Source organism: Dipodomys ordii, unplaced genomic scaffold, assembly GCF_000151885.1.
Source record: "Dipodomys ordii isolate 6190 unplaced genomic scaffold, Dord_2.0 Scaffold2, whole genome shotgun sequence".
NCBI classification, from domain to species: domain Eukaryota; kingdom Metazoa; phylum Chordata; class Mammalia; order Rodentia; family Heteromyidae; genus Dipodomys; species Dipodomys ordii.
In genome coordinates, this window is record NW_012267218.1 from 18789864 (window position 1) to 18812747 (window position 22884).

At 35.7% G+C, this 22884-nt stretch overlaps 1 protein-coding gene across 8 annotated transcripts in view; it reads right to left on the bottom strand.

Moving 5' to 3' along the window:
• The window catches only part of Nrxn3 (neurexin 3), a 1505050-nt gene that overhangs the window by 163226 nt on the left and 1318940 nt on the right, over nucleotides 1-22884 (bottom strand). For 4 of the 8 annotated variants that reach the window (XM_013014269.1, XM_013014277.1, XM_013014314.1 and 1 more), the window contains 2 exons: nucleotides 7568-7657; nucleotides 1874-2181 (listed from right to left, as the gene is read on the bottom strand). In XM_013014269.1, coding sequence (XP_012869723.1) covers nucleotides 1874-2181; nucleotides 7568-7657 — 398 coding nt within the window. Of the gene's footprint in view, nucleotides 1-1864; nucleotides 2182-7567; nucleotides 7658-22884 lie in introns of all 8 variants that reach the window. The other 4 variants (XM_013014299.1, XM_013014321.1, XM_013014284.1 and 1 more) reach the window with 3 other exon arrangements.

The window sequence follows — 22884 nt, forward strand, 5'->3', positions numbered from 1 at the left end:
GAGACACGTAGATAAAATGTAGTTATTACCGGACTCCAAGGAAAAGAAACGCAACTGAGAAAAAAAAGCTTTTGATGTGGGCTTTCCCACATAGCTATTTTCTCTAAGAGAGCAGAGGTTCTGTGTGAATCCGTTACAGTCATTGACTACAATTCTGTATCTTGAAACCTGCTCTTCTCCAGAAGCATTAGCTTCTGGAGAAAAGTGTTGAAGGAATTCACCCAGTCTACTCCCGTGTATGCATTTGCCACAGGAGGGAAAGCCAAAAACTGACAATTACCATGGCTTAGTACCTGGATCCCTGGGTAACATTAAATCCTCCTGTGGTCAGTGAAAATTTGGTCTTAAAAAAGACTACAGGATCAGCCATTCCCACAAAGAAAAAGCCATTTGCTCCTTTGCTTCCCACAGAGTTAGTAGAATACATTCTGACAGAAACAAAACAAGTCTGCCAAGACCTGTGCAAATAAAACTATTCTTTCACCAACAATAAAACAGATCTACTCTTGAGCTATAGAGAGTCATAATAGAAATATATATTGCCTTTTATCTTCTTTTCAGTGAATAGAGTGAGGTGTCAAGAGTTATTGCTTTAATATCAGCAGAGAAATGCTATTTTTCTCTTTTGGGCACGAGCATAGGTATGCATGTAACTGCACGTGTGATTATAAGACTGCTATGCTAGCCAGGTTCTTGGCAGCCTTTGGAAAACACATAAAATTGGCTGATAACATCTTCTGTAGCTACAGCCTCAAATTGTTCCTATGGAATCATGTAAGTTGCTGTCTGGATTTCTGCTCAAACAAAAGGGAAATAGAAGATAGTACACATAACTTGCAGAAACTCAATGCAGAAAACTGGGAATCAGTAAGAGACTTAATTGATTATTGATTTTTAAGTTTACAGTGTCCAACAGAGTCCATGTGTACGGGATGTCAAAGGCTCAATTAAGCTTTGGATAATGTTTTAAAACTGAGAAACAGAAAGGGCATGTACCAATGTACTGAGTTTTCTACAAACACTAACCAGGCTAGGGGTAATTTCCCCACAAGCAATTGGAATGTCTTATTTTATGCCAGAGCATTTAAGGCTAATAACTCGATTAACCTCCTACCCTCCCCCTACTAACTAGATTTATGAAATGCCAAGGGAGTCAGGAAAGTATTAAGCTTTAGCTTGGATATAATTACTTTAAAATAGAAAAACAAAAATCCTTACCACAAAACTAAGGACTTCCTGCATAGCTAAATTAAAACCTTCACATTTTTCTAATGTAATTAGTATCTTGGTCAAATACAAAGGAAACAAAATGGAACAAAATGACAGATGATTAATCAAGGCTTAATATCAAACAAAAAGACTGTATTTCACATGAATTAGTTGAACTTGTAGCTTCAATTGCCCTTGATTTAATGATACCCATTGGCCTCCATAATGAACAATTCATGTTCTAGCAAAGCCATCTGGAGGATATGAATAGAATTGAACTAGGATACAGTCTTTTCCTACGATAGCAATTCTTTTTCCTTTTTTTCCTTTTCTCTTTCTATTTGAAAAGAAAAGGTAATAAAATGAGAGGAGGGAGAATATCATATTAAAATTGTAATCCATTTTTCATTGTGAATAACAGCTTTACCATTTCAGTGAAAAATATGGGACATTATAACCCATGAGTACACTAAGACTTTTACAACTCCTTTAGCAGTGAATTCATTTTTCTCTACTCTTGGGTCTTATTATGATAAGCATCTTCAGGTATCCTTCCTTCACACATAGTAATTCAAATTCTTTAACTGCATCGAGCACTGGGCATAATAGTCATATTTCAAAGACAAAAACTGCAAAAGCAATTGGTATGCAGAGCATGGCTTACCTGAATGCTGGCTGTGGAGCGATTCTTGCGGGTTGTGGTAGTTGCCATTGTGGTGGTGGTTTCCATGACCGTAGTCGACATCTCTGGTGGCATGGAGGTTGTCTGGGTTGTTCCCAAGATTGATGGGACTTCTCCCACCAGCCGGACACTTCCATTGATTTTAATATTAGGGTTGTTCTCAGCTGCCATGTTCAGTACTTTCAGACCATCATAATAGAGCCCAGAGAGTTGGCCTTGGAAGAGGCGTCCTTTGTCCTTTCCACCAATGGCTATTTGCGCCTGGGTGTTGAAGATGGTTAGCTGCCGGCCTAGTGGGTTGGGTGGAGGAAATATTATTATTTTTGTACATTTTATATCTTTACTTACCTGGTTTGAACAACCAAGCATTAAGACAGGCTCCCTTGAGCAATTAAAGTGGGGGAAAACATAGATGACAAATATTCAGTATTAACACTGGCAAGTAACATTTTGTTATGGTTATCTCTTCCACTGTCTAGCTGAAAGGCCTATATAATCTGAATAATCTAGTCTTTATTTTATATTGTAAGAAAGAAGAAATTTTGGTTCAGTGATGAGTGCTATTGCTTAGATATATACCTATAGATGAAAGTAATACCCAAATCAGGTGATGGCTAGAATAAATCATCAGAGATACCTATTACTTTTTTATGCTACAAATTAACATAAAAATTAAATAGGAGTGAGTTTTGGAAAAACTCAGTGATGACTGTGAACACTGAGTTTAAAAAATAGGACTGATAAGCTCCATTTACTGATATTAAGAGACTTGGATTCACTGCATGCTTATAAACATGGACGTTGTAGTCATCAAATACATAATTTCCCATACAGTCTACTAGTGAATAATAGTATACCTCTATTGACTGTTTAATAACATTGTGATGAACACATATCTACTAATTTTGAGGATGAGAGATTTATGTTCACATAACCAAGCCATAAGCATACAACCATGGTCATATAACTATGACTTATAGTCATACGTGGTGTTGATAGAGCTCCTCAACTAGGGGTAGGGAGCTAATGGGAATATATCATTTAATATCAATGCATTTTTAAAGGCAAAATGGGTATTAATGGAGAAACCAACACATAAAACTCCTTAAATGACACAGAAATATGGTAATGAATTGGAAAATATTAGTAATTTATCTTATTTGGAGTTCCCATCTGGGGAACATTTATACTTCTGTGAAAAGAGGACCAACAAAAAAATCATGGCAGAGGGGCTGGGAAGTGGCTCAGTGGTAGAACGCTTGCCTTGCATGCCTGAGGCCCTGGGTTCGATTCCTCAGCACCACATAAGCAAAAAGAAAAAAGCCGGAAGTGGTGCTGTGGCTCAAGTGGTAGAGCATTAGCCTTGAGCTGAAGAGCTGAGGGACAGCGCCCAGGCCCAGAGTTCAGGCCCCACAACCGGACCCCCAAAAAAAATCATGGCAGAATAGAGTATAGAACAGCGGTACTCAAGTAATCTTACTCCTAATGATTTCTACTTATTAGAAAATATTCTATCTCAATCTGGATCTTTCTTGGAAAAAAATAACAGTGTTTAGAACTCGTTATAATTTATCATGAAAACAGCAGGTAAAAAGTTCTTCCTTAGTATTATTTCTTAATTTTATTTCTGTCAGCTTTTTTATATGGAGAAAAGGTAAAAATACTAATGGAATTGAATAAATCCCTTTGAAGTTTTTCTTCAGTCAATGTGAAAACCGTGGTTCTACTCATTCTTAATCAAATCATCTAATATATTAGTCATAAATACCTGGAAACAATTTTCTGTTATTCTGAACTGTTTAATAAAAGGAAATATACTTCTAAGAGTCTGAGGTTTAGAACCTCTAATTTATTGAAGAGAGGTATACTATGGTGTCTGAACTCCTAGCCTCATTATCTAGCAGCAGGTCTTCAAGGCTATGCAATGTTTGGCTACCCTTAAATTTCTGGCATATAATATGAAATACCTACTCAAGCTACAGTATAGAAATGAGGAGACAGAGAAGGGGTTCTTGGCTAGAGTCAAAATGGATTCTAGACTTTAGTCTAGTCAACTTTACTCACCAGACAACTTGTAAGTGCCTATTACAAAGAAATATTTATAAATAATACCTGTTCAGGAAATTGGGAAACTTACCAGAGAATTTTGTTACAGTGGAAATGATTAACATAAGAATCTCTGGTCCAGAGTAAAGGGATCTATAGGCTTAACAGAATTGTCTAGACCCCAAGGGTGAATGGAACCAGATCAAATGGATTTCATGATGGTTCCCTTAGTTCCTTTACTATTGTTCTGGCCGTCAGCCTCATGAGATGAAGCATAACACTTAATGCACAGTAACACAGACTAATGGAGTAGAGTTCATATGACTCATGATTGATTTTGGACAATAGCTTTTTTTAATGGGAGCCCTAAATTTACTACAATAGGAATGGCATGGTGGATGAGAAGTAATGCTTCCTGAACTTTGCATAGGCATTTGGAAATGCTTACAGCAATTCAGAAAATGCTGTTAATGCTCCTAATAGGAGATTTCTTAGACAAAAAAAAAAAAATCACTATCTCCGTGCTAGAAACTCAAATGCTAAGTTTTCTCTTCCATGTACACAACTATGTATCATTCATAATCTTCATGTACATCCCTCTCTTTTTTAATGTTATCCAGCATTGGTGGTTAGTTGACGGATGAATAATCTGATTATAGACTATTCTAATATTCTTGAAACTGCTTTAAAATGATAACCTCTATAAGGGTTCCCACTTTACTTTCCTAGTAGTATTCATTCTGCCAATGCTAACAAGTAAAAAGAAGGTCAGAAAAAATTGAAATTCAAAACCTAAATTACACTGGCTGGAAATGATGGATTGCTTTCATTCCCTTTGCTAGAGTTTACTACATAAAGTGCTCTTTGCTTATTTGAGATTAACCCAAGAATTTGAAAAGGCTAGATATATTTGGGGTTTATAAGATTAAATTGCTGCTTCATTTTTGGTTATAACTTCTTTGACTAATCATTTCTTGAAACTGAAATACTGCTGGGTGACAAAGGAAAAGGGCTTACCTATGTTTCCATTTTCTATCACATTGTAGGAAGCATTTGGGTTTCTATTTGCTTGCCTGGATTTTTTCCTCAAAACTTTCTGCTAGCCCTCTGTATTTTGGTTTAGATGCTTACTAAGGCTAGAAGTCACTGAGAGAGCCCTCTCTGTCTCTTCCACTGCTTCCTCTGACTGGTTTAGTTCTTTCAATTAGGTGGGGGGAGATTGCATAAATGAAAAAAGCCATCACTAATATCTGCCTGTGAATGAAGTGAAAGTTTCTCTTTCAACCATTTTTCCCAAGAGATTACAAAATCAATGCCAGATCTCATTCTCATTATTATTAGTTCTTGGATCATTGTTTTTTGAATAAGTGACCATTAACTATGGACATTGACACATGTTTGTGTATGTAAATATGTATATATAGTCATATATATGTATATCATAGCCTGATAATTGGTGTTTCATCAATAATACAAAATTTGTTATCACATCAGTATAGGATTGAAGCAAGAAACTTTTTTGTTTTGTTTCAAGTACACGTCCTTTTAAAAGTTATTAACTGTTATCTTATTTGGACATCAGATCCACATATGCTTAAATTAAATCTTTGCTTGTCCCCAGTCAGTGTCACACAAAGAGTAATTAATTAAAGCTCAGAACATCCTTGGGGGAATAGGCAGTATTATTTCTCCTCTTCTCAGAGGGGAAATCTGAGACATACAGAATTTAAGTGGATTGTCTAAGGTCAAAAATCAGTCAATAGCAGACAGAGACAGAAAACAGACTTGGGAATGCTGTGACCTAACTTCCCCGAAGCCAGAAATAATTCAGCAGAGGCATTAAGTATTTCCTAATATATCTGTCTCATCATCCTTCTGTCTTTATTTTTTAAACCCATTGTCTTTAAAGGGTCTTTCAATACATGTTTTCTGTTCCTTCTCAGAGGAAAGTCAGCTAGGCAGAGGAAGAGCTAAAGCAATAGAACAAATGTTACTCTAATTACATAAAAAAGTAATTTCAGTGGAAATCATACAGAAGAGAACCTTTAGAGTTTGCATAAAGTCTTCTCAATACTTATGCATGGATAACATATACATTTGATTAAGAAACTAAGATACCTCCCTCCATCCCACTTCAACCACCCCTCCCCCCAGCCTATCCCTTTACTTCTGTATCCAAATGAATTTTTCTCTAGGAAAGCCAACTGATAAGATGTTATCATAAAGAAAACTAAAAGCTTACTAATTGCTTTATAATGGTTTATACAAATGAAAATGCCTGGCATGCTATTAAACTTAGACTTCAAAAGGCAATGGAGTAAAATAAATAGTATTAAACATAAAATTAAATGAAACAAAAAAAAAAGTTCTCTCAGGCATATGAGACTCAGACATGCATCTAGTTGCCTTTCCCTTTTTCAAAGTGAGGTGATCATTGTCTTTATTGTTAAAGGGACTTTATGAGCTGGTGATTACAAAACAAAATTATTTGCTTTTTAGAGTTATTCTTAATTTATTTTTAATTAGACCACAGATGTGGGGAAACAGGGCACACAGTTAAGACTTGGTAAGGATGTTCCATGTTCAAAAGTCTGTATATCTTCATTCAACTTAAAACTATCACCAACACTTGTTTCTTAAGTGGTATAGTATGTAAAAGCCCCAATTACTCCTTTTAGGGAACTCAATCAAATGTCAACAAATTTTAAAGGCTCACTTTAGGTCTTGAGATCCAACAGCATATACTAGCTCAGGAAAGAACAGAATAGATAGTTTTTAGAGAGAGAGAATTTTCTTCACTGTAAAATAATAGATTATATTATAGCCATTGCACCAGGAATTATAAGCACTGCCCTTTTATTCAGAGTGGTAGTTTCCTTCTGCAAAACAGAAGTTACTGTTTTGCCTTTCATGAGCCTTTCCCTTTTCCGACTGATTGTCTTAGCCACTTACACTTTGGTTGCATAAAAAAAATGAAATACACAAGGGTAGAACACAACCAGAGTGTAAAACAAATTTTATGTTGTTTTGTTGCAGGCAGAAACTAGATTGCAATTAATCTGGCATAAAACTGCCTTGAGTGAATTTAGAGGCAAAAATTCATCTTTCTCAGTCTTTGTTTAAAAACAAATGTGAAAACACATTGCTTCCTTTATGACATTTATTTTAAGCAGTTTAAGTTACAACAGTCAATCTCCGATTTTTGTTGTTGTTGTTGTTAACAGATAGTGAAGCCAAGAGAACCTCCAGAAAATAGTTTAAAAGATACTTTTGAAATTTCTTTAGAAAGCTATGGTGTGTGAGGGAATTTAAAGCAAATTAACAAATAATGTCATGCAGTGGTTAAATTGCCATAATACATTTCTGTTTTTAGGGTTCCTGGAATTTCTTGTTTGTGCTTGTCCCACTGACAGGCTAGATGTTAGTCCCTTTAACTGTGTTTTAATGGCAATGTATTATAGCATGATTTATCAACATATGGCAGGTGGAAGCTGACACAAATTATAATGAAAATTAAAACAGTCATTTATGCAGCAGGCGATTATCATTTAAGGAACATTTATTTGCAGGCTTTAAAAATGAGGGTTTAGAATCAAATGATTTTAAAATGAAAGTTTTAACGACGGTTACCTTTTTCCTGTAGCCACTCTTCTACGGGCCGGTTATATTTGAAGGGGATTTTCTGTTTTACCATTTGGAAGCGTTCATTATCAGTGTTGCCTTTAAAGTTTAAAAAACAGCTTAAAGAACAATCTGAAAAGTCAATAAGTCATTACAAAAAAAAAGCATCCTAGGTTTTTTGGTTTGTTTTATGACGTTTTTTAGAGATAGCTATCAATTTATCTTTAGTGGAGGTGGAGTTGAAGTCACTCTGCCCTGGCGGACATGTTTGGGGTCAGGTTAATCTCAGCTAGGCACTATTTCAGCATATTTTGGCATGGGATAATTATGGAGCAGGAAAGATTTGGTTGTTTACACAAACAGAGCTCATTCACTCTGTCTTGGTTTCAACCCAATTACAACTTAATTGATTCAGTTGAGACACACACATCTCAGTGATACATCTGACAGATCATTCTCACAATGACATATTGGAGCCTGAATACCCCACTATGACTAAAATGTGTCTCTATAGGAAACAAAGGGCTATATCCTTCTGTATTCTCCTCTCAAGAATTTGTAGTGTCTCTTCTTTTTAGGAAAGGAAGCCAAGAAAGACAACTGAAATCCCTATGGGTAAGAGACATTATCTTACTCCATTTACAAGGTGCTGGCATTATATCACCTCTGATATCCTTAGATCTTTATTCCTTTCCCCAGATATGTTGCACATTTAAAAGCCATGAATAATTACTACCTCCTTTTCTCTCTCTCCCTCTCCATCTTTCTCTATTTCTCTTTGTCTATCTCTTCCTGTCTTTCTCCTTCTCTCTCTCTGTCCTTTTCTCCTCTCCTCTATTCTCTTCTCTCCTACTCTCCTCCACTCTCTCCTCTTCCTCCTCTTCTCTCTCTCTATCCTCTGTCTCTCTTTGTCTCTGTTTCTCTCTCATCTTCCTATGATGGACTCTTTTTATACAAGTAATCCACTCATACAGTCCATTAGGGCTATTTCTTCTAAGCATGAAACACCTAATTTGTTTCAAGGCTCAAACATAAGCTTTAACTGCTAGTGTGCCTCTTCTTCCTTTAGTAACTGTTATTACCACTCCTGAATGGTTTCTCTAATTAGGAGAGACACAGAGAGTGGTATAGAGATATGCCCCTAATGAATATGCTTCCAATAACAAAATAATGAAGCCATGCTTTGGGAACTGTTCTATCTCATCAGCCAACCCCACATTGATCTAGCAGAAACTAGTGAATTGTAATTCATCATTTTTGATTCATAGCCTTATATTGGAACTTAGGGAACTCAATTCCAAATTACCAATATTTTAAAAAATGAAATAAAAATCCCCAATCAGGCAGTTTAGAAATAATTTACTAAGAATTGTGAAAGCCAGGAAGAATATTAGGCTTAAACACAGAATTGGACTAAGTGAATAAAATCATGCCACAGCATTTTTAAATGTAGGGCCCACTCTGTCAGTTATTATTGGCTAAGAAAATTTCACGTGTGTGTGTGTGTGTGTGTGTGTGTGTGTGTGTGTCTTGTGTTGTGTTCATAAGTGCATATGCATTTACATATTGAGGAGATCTGATGTATTGGGGGATTATGGTTTCTTACTGCCTTCTCAGATTTCAAGAAAGCTGTTTCTTCCTTAATTCCTTCGAATATTTTTTGAAAGAAAGATTCATGAGAGAGGCAGCTATGGAGCTGCTTTGAGCCTACATTGTAGAACCCTATGTAGCTAGCATAAAGTATAACATACGAGCATAAAAAGGAGGTTGGGGTATGGTGTAGCCCAGGGGTACAGCATTTGTCTATTATGCTTAAAGCCCTTGGGTTGATGTCAGCACTGCAGAATAATCAAATAACAATAGGCTAATGTGTATAAAATGCAAGAAAATAGAAAGAAAAATGCACAGTTTTGGATTGCCAGGAATAAGTTTAAGTTTTTCTCAAAGAATCCTACCTTAAAAAGAAAATGGAATAAGGGGGAGATGGTAGGCAAAGAGGAAAACTGGAAAAATCTTGATTTCTTGGTGTTTCAATAAGCCTATATTGAAGGAAGTTAATTTTACCCATAGTTACAACTACTGATTTCTGATTGTTTAATGGTTTTTCCTGGTATATATCTAGGTACTTAGGATTCTATTAATCCAAAATAAAGTTGTATATATTTTCAAGTGTTTTTATTTGAAAAACAGAATGTACTTTCTTGAAAAGTGCCTATATTTAATGGACTAAAAATAAAAAGAATAACTTTTAATCCTACCCAGCTGGTGATCACTATGGTAAAGAATGTTATTGATTCTCTACAGTTTTAGGCACAATGGAACACTATGCCAAGAAACTGAACAGTGTCAGATTTATCTAGAATAAATTCTATGGATTTGGGTTTTCTGTATTTATCCTGGTTGGCTCCAACATTAAGTAGAATGAAATTCTGCTCACTGTGGAATAAATTGGTGAAGTCAATGACAAATAGAAAATTTTATGTTCTTAGTAACTTGAAGAAAATAATCAAATATAACCAAAATTCCAAAAGGTTTCAGTTTCAGATACAGTATATTATTCAATGAACTGTGCATTGATTTGCATACATAAAGGTTCTTGGCCCTGCTGAAAATCCAGACACTCATCCAATACTCTTTAAAACAGAGTGTACCATAGAAACTCAGATTGGAGTATTGTATATCTTAGAAAAATAAAGAAAAATGTTGGCTAACCATGAAGTGCTATAGTGGGAGCATAGAGGATAGCATAGCTGTGATTCAACCTTGACCCTTGTAAAAATGAACGATGGAGTCATTCTCCTCCACCTCAGCTTTAAAGACATTTAGAATATATTTTAAGTTTTCCATGCCAGACTGATAGTATCTGGCACTAAGGACAGCGATCTAGAATACTGTGAAAAGTTGTGAAAAGATGGAAGGTCATTTGAAAAACCAATCTGGTTTAAATCAACACATTAGCATTGTTCTTAGTATCTTTTCATTGTTCTTTTTGGTTTTTATTTTAATTTAGGTCAAACACTAGTAAGAATTGTTTTAGAAATCTGTGCATGCGAATGAGTTCATTTGCCCTAAGCCCCATTTACTAGATTAACTGAAGGACAGACAGCTTTCTCTATGAGAATTCATACACACGACTATTCTGTACACTGAACAAATGTCACCAAATTCATACACATTCTTATTAAATCCTCAATCACATTCAGTTGTATATTTCAGAGAGCAGTATGAAAATTTGAACAAAGAATGAAGTCATTTCTTCAACACAAATAATGCTATATTCAAGACAGACTGTCCTTATGAATAGTAATATCATAATACCATTAAAAGGTGACATAGCTGCATGATTAATTTTACAAGAAAAATGCAATAACTGTAGTTCTTAACCATACAGAGAAATTAATAATGCACAAAGAAATCTTCAAATAAACACTTCTTAAATTAACTATGAATTTGACACCAGCATGCAAGAGAATTTTAAGAAAGAAATCATTAGCTATATATATATCTTATTCTACTTAAATATGTATGTATTTATTCATTCTTCCTATTTCAGGTAAAGAATTGAGATTTCTATCCAGTTGTTTCTCTGTAGACTATTCCCTCTACTATCAATGTTTAAACTCTTGGAGACATGTACAACATGCACTGTTGAATTATAATATTGTAAAGAGCAAAATACTCTGATTTGAAATTACTGTGGCCCAACTGGTTCATACACTTAGCTCCAACCATTTTGCAGAACTACCTCATATTTCCTACATTTTGCCTGATCCATTTAGGATGAAAGGTAACTGAGTATAAGAAGTCCCTTACTTACATCAGTATATTCTGATATATATTAGAAACTTGTTAACAGCCCTTCAAATGTAAAATATTTTCAAATGAAGAACTAAAAGATAGAACTCTTCTACAGAACAGAAAATAACAAGATCAATATTATGCTTATGCTTTTTTGTCACATGTATTTCACATCATTAGAAGTTAGGGTAACTTTCTTAAGCCCTTAATAATATAATACAAAAGTAAAAGACAATAGGATGCAAACACAAATCTGGTTTTGATTTCTAACTTTACCATTTGTAAGTTATTTCTCCTTGGACAAATCTCTTAGTTTTTATTTCCTCATTTCTCACTTTACCTCAGTATAAATTAATAGGAAGCACAATATATGTATGAATGTTATGTATCTATATGCATATATGTGTATATACACATACATATATATACAAATATAGCCTGAAATAGTAAATATTGAGTTTACTTATTAAACAATTAGTATTGATATACTTCAGCTATCTTTTTACCAAAATGAAGCATGTTAGTTCCATGTTGGGATTGTGTGTTCTCAAAACCTTTGGAAGTCTTCCATTCCAAACATGGATGAATGCTGGTGACTCATTTCTGTAATCCTAGCTGCTTAGGAGGCTGCAATATGAGGACCAGTACAGTTCTAAACCAGTCCAGGAAGACACATACATGAAATTCTGATAGCCTTTAAGCACCAAAAAAGCTGAAAGTAGAAATGTGGCTCAGTAGGTAGAGAACTAATCAGGCAAAAAAGCCCAGAGGGAATGTGAGGCCCTGAGTTCAAGCCCTAGCACTGGCACAAAAATAAACAAACAACCAATTCACAGCTATCTCTGATTAGTTTTATAAAGACTATTTTGCAAAGATTAGCTTACCATGGAAAATCAAACATCTCAAACATCCCTTCTTTTCCCAATTGTTGCTTTTATAATTCTGTATCATCAAAAATATACTTGGCTAATTGCATTTCCAAAGCCAAATGGGTTTCTAAAATCACCAAAAAGAGCAATTCAAGCATTGACAAATGTGATGTTTTTGGTCTAGTCACAGGTAATGATGATATACTACCGCTAAGTTGAGGAAGAGTAGCTTGAAGGTTCTGGCCATTTGTACCAGGTTGGCAGAAAACGTTGTTTTGCGAGTACACTATTAATACCACCTGAAATGTTGGCAAGCACGTGGACAGGATAATAGGCAAAGTGTAACAACATTCACCTGCATGAAATTAATGCCAGAAGTAGTTTGCATTTTGTTTTAAGCCCCTGGAACAAAGAAAGAAAAAGTTGTCCTTTGTTGCTTTGTTGACAGTAAAAAATTAAGAGTGTGTGTCTAATGAACAGAGACCAAATAGTATGCAGCTAGAGGCAGAAGAAAATCAATGTGTGTAGGCTCCACTAGTGTGGTAGTTCAGAGGTTCTTGTCATGCCTCTGTCCCCAAAGAACACTTGCTGAGTTTCACAGCAAATATATGACGCTAAAGAAAAGGACCTCAGGAAACTCTCTGAACTTGGCTCTGGCTGTATTCTTGGCAGTGGCCCAGAGCATCTCTCTTAGAGAAGGGAAGAAAGTGTGCTACCCAAAGGGCATCTTAGAATGTTTGGCCACTTGTAAGTGATGGATGGACCTCACTGAAGAACTAATACCATGTGTTTGTAAAGCGCCTTTCAACCAAGGAGCTCAAAATGCAATTATAAGCCTCATCTCATTAATCCTCACAACACACCTTTGGGGCTACAGAGGGAAAAAAAGAAACTATTTATATTTTGTGAGCCTTGATCCTTGAGTGTACCAAGATGAAGAAATTAATGTCTTGGAATACAAAAGTTTTCGGTTGGGAGAAGTGAATTAATAGGCCCAGAGCACAAGGGCATTATTAAGTAAGGGAGCTTTTGTGGACTTGCTTAGGTGGTTTCCTGGTTCAGGGAGAATCAACTCTTCTAAGTGACAAGAGGCTGACACTAGAAAGCAGTGTGGATCACCCTGGCAGACCCTAACTTGGCTGGAAAAGCTCACTTACACATGTCTTTTGGATATGTTTGGAAAGGAAGCAAACATAGACATGTTATTGCCTTTTGATATCAAAGATATAGAATCGGACTACAATCTCCAGGATACAGATGCTGAAGTTGATTTCGAGGTATTGTTGTATACATGAGCTTTCCTATGTCTTGGGATTTGTGGCTGGTGGAAAACAAGTTTTATCATACACACATGTTAACACTGAACACCTTTTTCATATCCTAAACATAAATCAAAGAGCCTCTATGAAAGTGCTATGATGCTAATCACGACATTGAGGCCATTAATTACAACATACACCACCAAGTAGTGTCTTTCTCTGCATTTTGAGACCATTCTTAATTCTCAGACTGAAATTCTACTTCTCCAGAGTTTTTCTCAACTTTTCTCAATCTTTAAAAATATTTTGATGAGTCCCTGCCTGGTTTTGGGGTGAGGGTTAAGCTGGCTTCATAGAAAGAGTTTGGTAGTGAATTTTCACTTTCAATTTCAGTGAAGAGTTGGAGGAGTATTGGTGTGAGTTCTGCTTTGAACGCCTTGTAAGATTCAGCTGTAAATCCATCCAGTCCTGGGCTTTTCTTGGGTGGGAGGGCTCTCACTGCTGTTTCTATTTGGATGCATGATATGGCTCTGTTATGTTGATTTAAATCATCTTGGTTTAGTGTGGGCAAAAGGACATAGCTAGCAAGATCAATAGAAAGCCCAGGGATTGGGAGAAGATCTTCACTAGCCATACAACGGACAAGGGTCTCATATCTAAAATATACTTGGAACTCAAAAAATTAACTCCCCCAACAACAAATCATCAAAGAAACAACCACCTGATTAATAAGTGGACTAAAGACTTAAAGAGAGATTTCTCTGAAGAAGAAATAAGAATGGCCAATAGACACATGAAGAAATACTCAAGTTCTCTGGTCATAAAAGAAATTAAATCAAAACAACATTGAGATTCCACCTCACTCCAATTAGAATGGCTAGAATCAAGAAATCTAATAACAACAGATGCTGGAGGGGATGTGGCCAAAAGGGAACCCTACTGCATTGCTGGTGTAAGTGTAAACTTGTTCAACCACTTTGGAAAGCAGTATGAAGTTTCCTCAGAAGTCTCCACATAGAGCTCCCTTATGACCCAGCAATTCCACTTTTGGGCATTTACCCAAATGATCACAAACAAAGCTATGCTAAAGCTACCAGCACAACTATGTTTATTGCAGCATTATTTACCATAGTTAAGATATGGAACCAACCCAGATGCCCCTCAGGAAATGAATGGATCGAGAAACTGTGAAATATATATATATATATATATATATGAATCCTATGTTTCCATCAGAAAGAATGAGACCACTAATTTTTTAGGAAATGGAAAGACTTGGAAAAAATTAAGTGAAATAAGCCAGGCCCAAAGAAACATAAGTCCCATGGTTTCCCTTATTTGCAATAACTAGCATACATCTAGAATAATTTTACCAGACAAGTAGAAAAGGTCAAAAGCTATGCACATATGACCATATAAGATGATGCTAAATAAAATGAATCCCAAGGTAGGGACACAAGAGGTTTTATTTTTGTTGCTGTTGTTTTTAATGTACTTATACTGTACTATGTGATTTTTTTTGTTTCTTTTGTATGTCCTTCCCCCATGGTATAACCCTGTTTTCACTGTATTTGATTCCTGCATCTTATATATACACTTCTCTAATTCAGGGAAAAAACAAAATACTTAAATAGGGATACAGGTTGACCCATTGTAACAATGAGATGTAGAAGACACTATGTAGGGGGTAATGGAGGAGTTGAGGAGGTGGGGACAGAAGGGCTGGTAGGGAAAAACAAAGGAGGAGATAATAATGCTTGATAGGAAATGTATTCATTACCTTACTCATGTAACCCCTCTGTACAGTGTCTTTACAATAAAATATATATTAAAACATCAAACAACGAATACTTTGAATCCAAGAGAGATGAATACACTCTAGGTCCATGTAATCATATCTATTTGTTCTCACAGGTTAAAAGAATAAATTCAAAGGATTTTAATGGAAATTTCTTCAGTATTACAATTCTAGCTGGCATGAATTCTTTATTTAAAGGCCATTCACAAAAGTCACATGCTATAAATTAACAATAGACACACTTAAACCTATATATGATTTCTTTCTTCAAATGTTCTTTCTTTTTCTAATTTTTCTGAAAAAAATGCACTGAAATGGACTAGTTGATTTCAGTGTGTGGATTTTGTCTGCTTCCTTTATGGTAAACATATTTCTCTTTTTGTTAATGGGTTGTTATACCTTTAACCTTTAGGTTTTTTATGTATAAAATAGGGATTGTAATAACAATTGCAACATGGGATTGTTGTGAGAAGTAGCGAGAAACACTTAGCAAAACCTGGGGCAGACAAGCACTCAACAGAAGGTATATTTTTTGTTGCTGTTGTTTTTGTTATAATAAGCACTGTTTCAGAGGAGTTAAACTTAAAAAGAAGGCACAATATGACTCTATGAAGAGCTCAAATACTATAATTCTTTACAAAGACTAAGTCAAAGCCAAACAAAATAAGTACCAAGAAATGAGTACTTGCAAGAGGCTGGTGGACCAGGGGGAAAAGGGTAGAAAAATGAAGAAGAAAAGGGGGGAGAATGAATTGTATATAGAATAAAGTAAAGAAAACAAAGGAAAGAGCAGGTCAAAGGTGGGTGAAAATACTGAAGGAATGACACCGATCAGGAAGCATTGTATGCATAAACTGCTTTGTTAAATGGCAAAAAAAATCAATACATATCCTGTAAAATTAAGAAAAATGAGTTGAGAAGGGTGGATGAGAATGTTGAAAGAGGTGATGTTAACCAAGATGTAACGTATTCATAAACTGCTTTGTTGAAAGGCAACTCCTTTGTACAACTAAAGATAATAAGAAATATTTAAGAAATAAGAGACCCTTACATTAGTCTACAAAAAAAAAAAAAAGAAGAAAGCATTAGCCAGGTGCCCGTGGCTCGCCTGTAATCCTAGCTACTAAGGAGGCTGAGATCTGAGGATCTCGGTTCAAAGCCGGTTCAGGCAGGAAAGTCTGTGAGACTCTTATCTCCAATAAAACCACCTGAAAATAGAAAGTATCACTGTGGCTCAAGTAGTAGAGCACTTGCCTTGAGCTGAAGAGCTGAGGGACAGTGCCTAGGCCCAGAGTTCAAGCCCCATGACTGGAAAAAAAAAGCATATTCCATGAGAGTTACTAAAAAAAGGAAAATAACGTCAACTGTTTTCAAATTTCCCTTACAAACTAAAGCATAGATACTCTTTCTTCAGTCACTTAACACAGGATTTCCCTACAGGCTTCCCTCATATCACTTATTTTATCCCTCTTACAAAAGCCACAGTGCTACTAGGATGCTCACTCTTCCCCCTGATCCATCCTTTCCTGCATGCCTATACTCCATGTGAATACACTGTTCCTCTTCATCTTGGTGCCTTTCAATTCTCTCAAACCAACTTCTTCCTTTAGTTCTTCTTCATCCCATCTCCTTTTATTCCTCTTGGATTGCATCTGTTTTTCTAAACAGAACTCCAAACTCAATGTTTCAAAGTCAGAAATACCATAGGGTATTTGCTACAAAAATTTGCTCATTTAAACTTGCATATGTATGAAGCAGTCCCACACTGCTCAGAAGACAAGTAGAGGTATTAGGAGAAAAATATCACTGGGTGGCACATAGGAAAATTGCTGTCCTCATGAAGAGGAAAGTCATATCTACATTGGCATCTGTGTTATTATAATAAAATTATGCCATAAGTAATGGAATTTCTTGTGCCTCTAAAAAAGTGGAGGTCTTGTAGATTGTGTTGCCTAGCTTTGACCATCACAACAAAATATCTAAGAAATTAGCTTAAAAGATAAAAGTGTATTTTGGCTCAGAGCTTTAGAGATTTCAGTGTGAGATGTGGAGGTGGAGTCACATTTTCTTCAGGCCTTGAAGAGGCAGTGCATCATAACCATACAACCTGTCAGAGCAAACCCGTTGACTTCATTAACCAAGAAATAAAGGGAGAGAGGAAGGAAATGGGGGTCCCACAGTCCCCTATTAGGGATGCTCTCAATGACTTAAGAATCTTTCATAAGACCACATCTCCTTAAGGCTCTCCCTCCAACCTGCCCTAAAACAGACACATCTTGGTTTCCCTGCCTTTCACACAGAAGTCCTTAGGGGGTACTGAAAATCCAATTGTACAATATACCAACTTTGAGTTCTAGGCCTATACATAGACATAGATATTCCTCCATATGCAGTGGTATTGTAGCTTGATACAGCCATCATGAACTGAAAATATCATTAGTTGAAAATACGCTTAAGACACAATATACAAAATGCCATTGCTTATCAACATTCTATCTTGCAAAATATCTGTTCCTTCTTTGGGAGGGCCATGTATTTGACTGGGAGCTACCATTTACTGGGGTTGCTCAGCATCCAGTATATCAGAAACCATATACTGCTAACTTAAGAGACAAAAATTTAAAGAATGGTTTCTATTGAATGTCTATCACTGTTGCACCATAATAAAATTTTTAAAAAGCTGTACATTGAATTGTTATATGCCTAAGAACCAGCTGCATGTTATTTCAAAGTCTCTAAAGAATTATTGTTCCATATACCAATCTCCTATGGCCCGCCCCTTTATGTTTATTTCTAACTAAAATTCAAGACAGTTTTCAACTGAATTGCTTTCCCAATATGATTGGATGACCCCACATTTCTGCAAGATACTTTTTCAACTTCAGAGCAGAACTCTAATTATATCCTAGTACATTTATTCATTTTGTTTCATAAAAGCATACAAATCTGATAAGAAAATGTTTACCTCTAGTTTTATTTGTTAATGCTTGTAGCAAAAGATACCTCCCTTAGCTTTGTGTCCTCAGCAAATGTAATAAGCTTAACGTTTGTGTTTTCATTTTAGTCCAAAATTTTCAAAGGGATTGGGAGATTATAGTGTGGCTTTAGAATGTCTACAAAGTATTTGAAACTTCTCTCTAAGAGGTGACGCTTGATCTCCAACCTTGAAAATTTAGTGACATGATTCAAAAAATAAAATGTGGTGAGGGTGACATATGGATTTAGAGATTAAGTCATAAAAGGCAGAGACTCTTCCTTCCTTACTCTGGGACCACTCTTGCTAAGGAAGTAAGGATCGTAGCATGAAGATTTGAAGTACATAAAGCAAAGAAATGAGCCAGGAAAGACAAAGACCAAAAAAGAAGAGCCAGACAATATAGTCCAAAGACACTTCCTGTCCACACACATGCAAGGAATCCATCATGCACTCCTATCTCCCAGGGTGAACCTCCATCTATCTACAGCCTTCACAGAAATCTTAGGTGAAACTCCGTGCATAACTTGAGCCAGAACCACTCAACTAAGCTTCTCCCAAAACCTGACCCATAGAAACTATGAAATAAAGGAATCTGCTACAAAAGAATATAGATATAAAGTAACTAGAGACCTTCATCTAGTAGAGTATAGACAAATCTTAAGATTCATTCATTCTTGGTATTAGACTTTTCGGGGGGGGGGTAAGACAGGGAAGAAAATACTCTACATACGATATCTATAACATTCCAATCCACCAATTTTGCTAATGTTACCTAAAAGAAGTTATGTTAGTTGTTAAGATTACTTTTGAGGAGTCCAGGTTATTCTCTAAACATTTCCAGGTTCTTTGTTGAACATGATTAAATGTGTATCAACTTTTCTGTCAAATGAAACATTGGGGAATTTGTCTATATGAATCTCAAGTGTAATAGAACAACTCTCTTACATTATATAAAATGTAGACCACTTTTCCCAAGCCTGTGTTTTATTCTAATTTTTTCCTTTTTCTTTTTTTGGTTGGTTGTGAGGCTTGAACTCTGGGCCTGGGCGCTGTCCCTGAGCTCTGCAGCTCAACACTAGCACTCTACCACTTGTGCCACAGCACCGCTTCCAGTTTTTTGGTGGTTAATTGGAGATAAAAGTCTCACGGACTTTCCTGTCGGGGCTGGCTTTGAACAATGATCCTCTGATCTCAGCTTCCTGAGTATCCAGGATTACAGGCATGAACACTGATGCCCGGCTTTTTCTTTTAATTATTTTCTTCAGGATGTTAATAGGGGTTTAGGGTTCAAGTTTTTTAAGTATCTTAGAAGATTATCTCTCTTCTAAGCCTTAGAAATTTGATCTTCTAAGACCATTTCTATCCCATTTTCTTACCCTTTGTGGAGAAGGAGGGGTAAACTTTTCAGGCCTATCCTGTGTGCATACATTCCTATAGTCTGGGGAATCTTCTGGTTAGATGAATATGAGCATGTAGGAAGTGGGGTGATCACAGGGCCATTAAGATTTCTCATTAGCATATTCTTTGGTGATTGAAGCAAAGTAGTTTCTTAGAAAAAAATGCACTAGAACTTATGGCTTATTATCTGAGAGAAGAATCCAATAATTCTAAGATTTAAAAGACCTCAAAGATAATCTAAGAGATACAAGTTTTCTAATTTGGTGTCTTTGCAAACTTTGGTTTAAACATTGTTGGAAACAGTTCTCCTAGCAGAGACAAACCTTAGAGAGTAGATCTGAAAGAGAATTTTCTCTACACAAAGACACTAATTAAAATTTGTCTATATGGCTATTTACTGGGTTACATGGCATTTTTTCAAATCTTGAAAAGTACATTTAGTACTATGCATCATTTGGTACAAGACTCAGAGGTCAAATATATACAATTGCAGTGTGGCCCAAGAATCCAAACTTTCCAGTACAGAAATGCCCTGAGGAAATTCAGTCTTTGTAATATATCTTGAATTTTACAATGCCTCGTTAACTCCACTTGGAAAATTAATTCAAATTGACATGTTTGTGAGAACTGCCTCAAATCTGGTTACAAAGCATAATGATAAACAGTAATGTATTAAGCTTAGAAAAATATCTATAAACTTTATGGATTTTTTTAAAAGAAGAAGGGAGGAAGAACAGAACAAAGAATACAGAAGGACAGGATAATATTCTCTATACAACATAATAATATCTAAAAACAATAGTGATTTATTGTACCTACTTCAAGCAAATTCAAATAAAGTATTCAAAAGTATACAGAAAGATTACAAACAAGGCCTCAAACTTCTTTTAAATGGTACTTAAAACAAAGCAATTAACTCAATGAGCAGACACACTGAGACAAAAAGGAAAAAACAAAAGGAAGGCTTGGGTATGGCAAGAAGAACGAAGATTAACTCCAAAATACTACATCCTAAAGAAAAGAAGAAAAGACAATTGCTTAGTGAAAGTCACTAATTTCTAACTTCAGTTTGAGACCTAAAGTTAAGGCAGAGGAGGCTAAGTAAGTTTATGAGAGAAATAGAATTACTGAGCAGAGCCCTTTTCTACCTGTACTTAGAATAGGAAGGCATGAAAATTGTCACAAAACACTGAACTAGAGACTTAACCCAGACCAAAAACATCACACCGTCCAACCTAGGATTTTATCTTTTTCTTTTTTTATTGCTGGTACTAGGTCTCGAACTCAAGGCCTGAGATATTTTTAGTTATAGCTGGTATTCTACCACTTGACCACAGCTCTGCTTCTGGCTTTTTGGTGATTAATGGGAGACAAGTATCTCATACTCTGAAATAGGGATACACGTGGACCCATTGCAACAATGAGATGTACAAGTCATTATGCCAAAAACGAACTTTACAACTTTGGTGTGTGTGGGGGGGTTTGAGGAGCCCCGCGGGTAGCGGGGAGGATTGGGGGGGCAGGGGGAGGATGGGAAGGGCTGGGAAGGGGAAACAAAGGAGGAGGCTACAATGCTTGATAAGAAATGTACTCATTATCTTGCCCATTTAATTGTCACCCCTCTGTACAGTATTTTCACAATAAAAAAAAAGAATCTCATACTCGTCTCTTCTACCCCTCTTAATGTTTATAGATTAGCAAATGGCATTCTTTATAAACTTATTTGGAAGTTATTATCAAGGATTTAATAGCAGTTATTGGAAGAGTATTAGTTTGACCTATGAATGACAGCTTGATCCTAGAGAAAAGTATCAAAATAATTAAGCTCTAGGGAGTATTGGGTTAAAAAGCATAAGGAAAATGAAATTAACATTGCTCAGCGTCAAGTGTACTGATTGTCAATCGTCAGAAGTACATCATGGTTCATGTCATGATATCAAAATTAGTTGACATTGTAAATGAGAGGACCAGCACAGCATTTTTTTAGAATCAAGGAAATTTTTGAGCAATTTTAAAGGAAGTCAGGAGTAATGATAAATGAAAAAATATCCACATATTTAAAATATTTACCTGGCACATAGAGTCTGCTACCCACCACTGAATATCATTTCTTGTGGGCATGGTTTGTTAGAAGCAAGTTTTTTAAAAAAAACAACCTATTTATCATCCTATTTGAAAAATTTAAAACCCACAGTGACACCAAACATTGATACAGTTTAAAAGCTTGAGAATATTCACGAAGCTGACAACCACTGCCACTTGGAGAGGCAGGTATGTTATATCTAACAACTTATTAAGTTACATGGCTTTGAAGGTTTAGATAATCACTAAGGTTCTTACTTATGAAAACCTACACTTTTAAACATATAAATACTACACTAATGCTCTTCCCTTAGTCATTTAATGTCAAGTATTAAATATATTATATTAAATCTTGCTAATCTGAGCAATGTGTCTAAAGATTATAGGCTATTTGAAATTGAAAGCTGACTGCATAGTCATCATTTGGTGGATCAAATGCATTGCTGTTTTTATATTTACCCACTGATGTGTGTACCCTGTGCTGAAAGAGCAATTTCATGACAGCACTAACCAAAGCACACTTTTGTAAGTTTTCCGTGAACATTTCAACCTGGAATAAGAACCAACTTGTAAATATTTGCAAGAAATAAACATTCCTACTTTAAGGAAATAATTCAGAATAATTTCAACTGCCAAATAATAATAAAAATGACCTAGAGAAAGGGCATTGGATCAAAAATCTTAAAGCAAAAGAAATATTTACCATAGCTAAGATATAGAACCAACCCAGATGCCTCTCAGTCGATGAATGGATCAAGAAAATGTGGTATATATACACAACGAAATTCTATGCCTTCGTCAGAAAGAATGACATTGCCCCATTTGTTAGGAAATGGAAAGACTTGGAAAAAATTATATTAAGTGAAGTAAGCCAGGCCCAAAGAAACATAGGCCCCATGGTTTCCCTTATTTGCAATAACTAGTATATGTCTGAGTCAAGCAGAAAAGGTCAGATAAGTTGATGTTTGGCGAAATGAACCCCAAGATAAGTATTCAAATGTTTTTTTCTTTCACGTGATTGTTTCTAACATATTTATAAGATGATTTCTATGTTGCTTTGTATGTCCCTCCCCCATGGTATAACCCCTGTTTTCACTGTATTTGATGTTGGTATAATTTGTGGAGGGGAAGGGAAAAAACAAATC